The following is a 2,830-nucleotide window of genomic DNA, read 5'->3' on the forward strand; positions in this document are numbered from 1 at the left end:
CACACACGCTTTATCTGTTCACGAATTCCACCCTACAACGAAAACGTCGTCGTTGGCTATGGAGCAATGCCACATCTCATCGCTATAGCACTTCTCCGGCGATCTGAAAACGACTTTTTTAGACGTCGTGCACTCCTTTACCCATTCAGCTTATCATGAACTCCAACCTTTTGTGATGTTGACGTCGTACAACCTATTCCGCACTCGCGTTCGCCATAGTAACGTCTCTCGAGTGAACCTACTCGCATCCGCCCACGGACGGGGCACCTGCAGCCCACGCTCATGTTCCGGACGTATACATGTGACGCGATGCCGCGCGCACACAGCGCCGCGGCACAAAGGTTCCGTGATCGCGCACGAAGCAGCCGAAGATGCAGCGGCGTAACTAGGCAACCGGTGACGCGCGTCGCGGCACGCGAGCGAGGCGACAGCCATGCGCCAGTATCACCTGTGCGCCGCTGACAATGCAGCAAGTGACGAACAAAGTGTCAAGCGACAGGTATAATTTATTTGCGCCGCAATTAGACGTGACTAGTATAATGGGGTTAGCGGTCTCCGCCTGGCATAATGACGTTCCGCGGAAGTGGAAATTGGCGTGCGTCACGGCAGGCATATGAACACCGCCGATCACGCGGCTCGCTGCAATTCTAATATATCCGCGTGTGTACGCGCGTGTTTTTTTGTTTGTTTATCCACTCTCGCTATCGCCGCGGAGAGGGCAGGTGTATTTCGGGGATGTACGCGCTCGGTGGCGAAGCAAGATAAGACCGCACATGCGACAGGTCGCGGTATATAATAACGCGCTGTTTTTTATCGCGTGATATATCGAATTTTAACACCGCTCGCGGTTGCGACGTTTGCAGAAGAAACAAGATGGCCGACGTGTGCGTGCCTTACCGTAGATACGCACCGTATTCTTGCCGGCGGCGGCTGCGCAGTTGTCACAATGATATATGGCAGCGGTGTGTGTCGTCGGGGATCGGGCCGAGAAGCAAGGCAACACAAGACTCAAGACGCGAGTGGAAAATCTCTGAAAATAGTGTAGTCACATCTATAGCTAGCACGTATCCTGGAACGCAAGTTTCACGACAATGAGGCGATCGATAGTCGTGTGAAATCTATTCGAAATGATAACTAGTTTTGTTTGACGATCGTATTTCGTTAGGCCGTCGTATAGATAGAGATAACGGGGGCGCGGTCACGGGGTGCTGACGTTTAGCGGTCTGTGTGTTCGGCCTGGCGGAATCACATAATCAGTTCGTTTATCGCTGCGGCGTACGCGCGGTTGGCAGGCGTGCGCTGTGAGCGGCAGGTGCAAACGCCAGCCTCCCCACCGGAGATACCGTAATACGTATCGAGCTGGCATCGTGTTAACGGCTGGTCGGGGCAATAAGCCGAGATAACGGTGCCCATGTTAACAGGACACTTGATCGGCGTGATGCAACCCTTTACTCCCCCGTCCGCGGCCTATCTCCGCCGCGGTGCACGCGCGCGAGAACCGAGTTTTCGAAAAAAACATTACAGGCAGTTCAGAAGGACAGGTGGCGTGAGCACAGAGCGAGCGTTGGTTAGCATGCTGGCCGAGCAATGACGCGTGCATAGCGCAGATATGCAAACACGGGCTAGCGTCATTCGCAGCGTCCCGCCATTACATCGACTTCAATCAAAATCAAAGACCGCAGTGGCGGAGGAGGAGTAGGAGGAGGTGAGAGACGGGGGTGTTCACAAAAGTAATCAGGCTTTTCGTGCGCGCGCGAAGTGTGGCGTGCGTTCACAGTTTGAGTTCGCAATCGATGTTAATTGCCTAGCGTCGGCCGTTGTGTGGTGTGTGGCTCGCTATAGCTTCCGAAGCTGCGCTATAACGCCGCGCACCTGCCAGCGTGTTTACCTTTGCACGACGGAGGCGCGCGTGGAAGCGTACTGCCAGCCATGCAGTTCTATTCACTTCCACACACACGCGCACTTCATTCAAGATGCGAGTGCGGCTCTTGCAGAGAGTAGGCATAATATATATCGTAATTCGCACCGATGCTCAGTCAACGTCAAGGCTATATCTCATACCGAGGCTCAGTCAACGTCAAGGCTATATCTCGCACCGATGCTCAGTCAACGTCAAGGCTATATCTCATACCGAGGCGAATTTCAAGCGCTCATTTTTCAACTTCATTCAAGCGCTCACTGGCTTTCATTCAGAACGAAGATGGATTACTAGCAAGCGTTTAATCCGTAGATAAACTCACGCACGCCCATCCGAATTCGCGTTGAAGCATCGCACGGAAACGTTGTTTCAAAAAAACGTTATATAGTCTGAGTTCGAATAACATTAAATATATTCCTACTTATAACGCTTCGGGCTTTTAACTTTGCGGTCCGGAAAACCAGTATTGCGATAGGCATAATTGCCAAGAAAGACTAGGGATTTACGATGACGCCTATCTATGTGTTTTTGTGTTTCTCTCGCGGCAACGTAGCGTGAACTAACCGGCTAGATGTGTGTGCATACACAGTGAAAGTCGGTTCGGCTTGGACGCTAAGCTTTATTTATACAGCCCCCTATGTCTAACGCGCGTTATTTTAACATATTGAATTAGAATAAATAAATAGCAGCGGTGCGAGAGCGTCGCAGAGAGAGAGAGAGGTAGAGATGGAGAGATGGGCAGACAGATAGCGAGAGAAGGGGGAAAGAGATCTGTAGAGAGTGAGAAAGAGAGGAGGTAGATAGTGTGTGTGTGTGTGTGTGTGTGTGTGTGTGTGTGTGTGTGTGTGTGTGTGTGAGAGAGAGCGTGCGAAAGAGAGAAGAGAGAGAAAAGAGAGAACGAGAGGGAAGAGA

At 51.7% G+C, this 2,830-nt stretch overlaps 1 protein-coding gene across 1 annotated transcript in view; it reads right to left on the bottom strand.

The window, feature by feature from the left end:
• The window catches only part of LOC106808116, a 13,842-nt gene extending 12,242 nt beyond the window's left edge, over positions 1-1,600 (bottom strand). Inside the window, exons 1-2 of the mRNA XM_014810694.1 lie at positions 1,523-1,600; positions 898-1,030 (exon numbers count right to left, since the gene is read on the bottom strand). Of these exons, the coding sequence (XP_014666180.1) occupies positions 898-1,030; positions 1,523-1,600 (211 nt within the window). The remainder of the gene's footprint in view (positions 1-897; positions 1,031-1,522) is intronic.
• Between the last annotated feature and the right edge of the window lie 1,230 nt (positions 1,601-2,830).

Source organism: Priapulus caudatus, unplaced genomic scaffold (genome assembly GCF_000485595.1).
Source record: "Priapulus caudatus unplaced genomic scaffold, Priapulus_caudatus-5.0.1 Scaffold13, whole genome shotgun sequence".
NCBI classification, from domain to species: domain Eukaryota; kingdom Metazoa; phylum Priapulida; class Priapulimorpha; order Priapulimorphida; family Priapulidae; genus Priapulus; species Priapulus caudatus.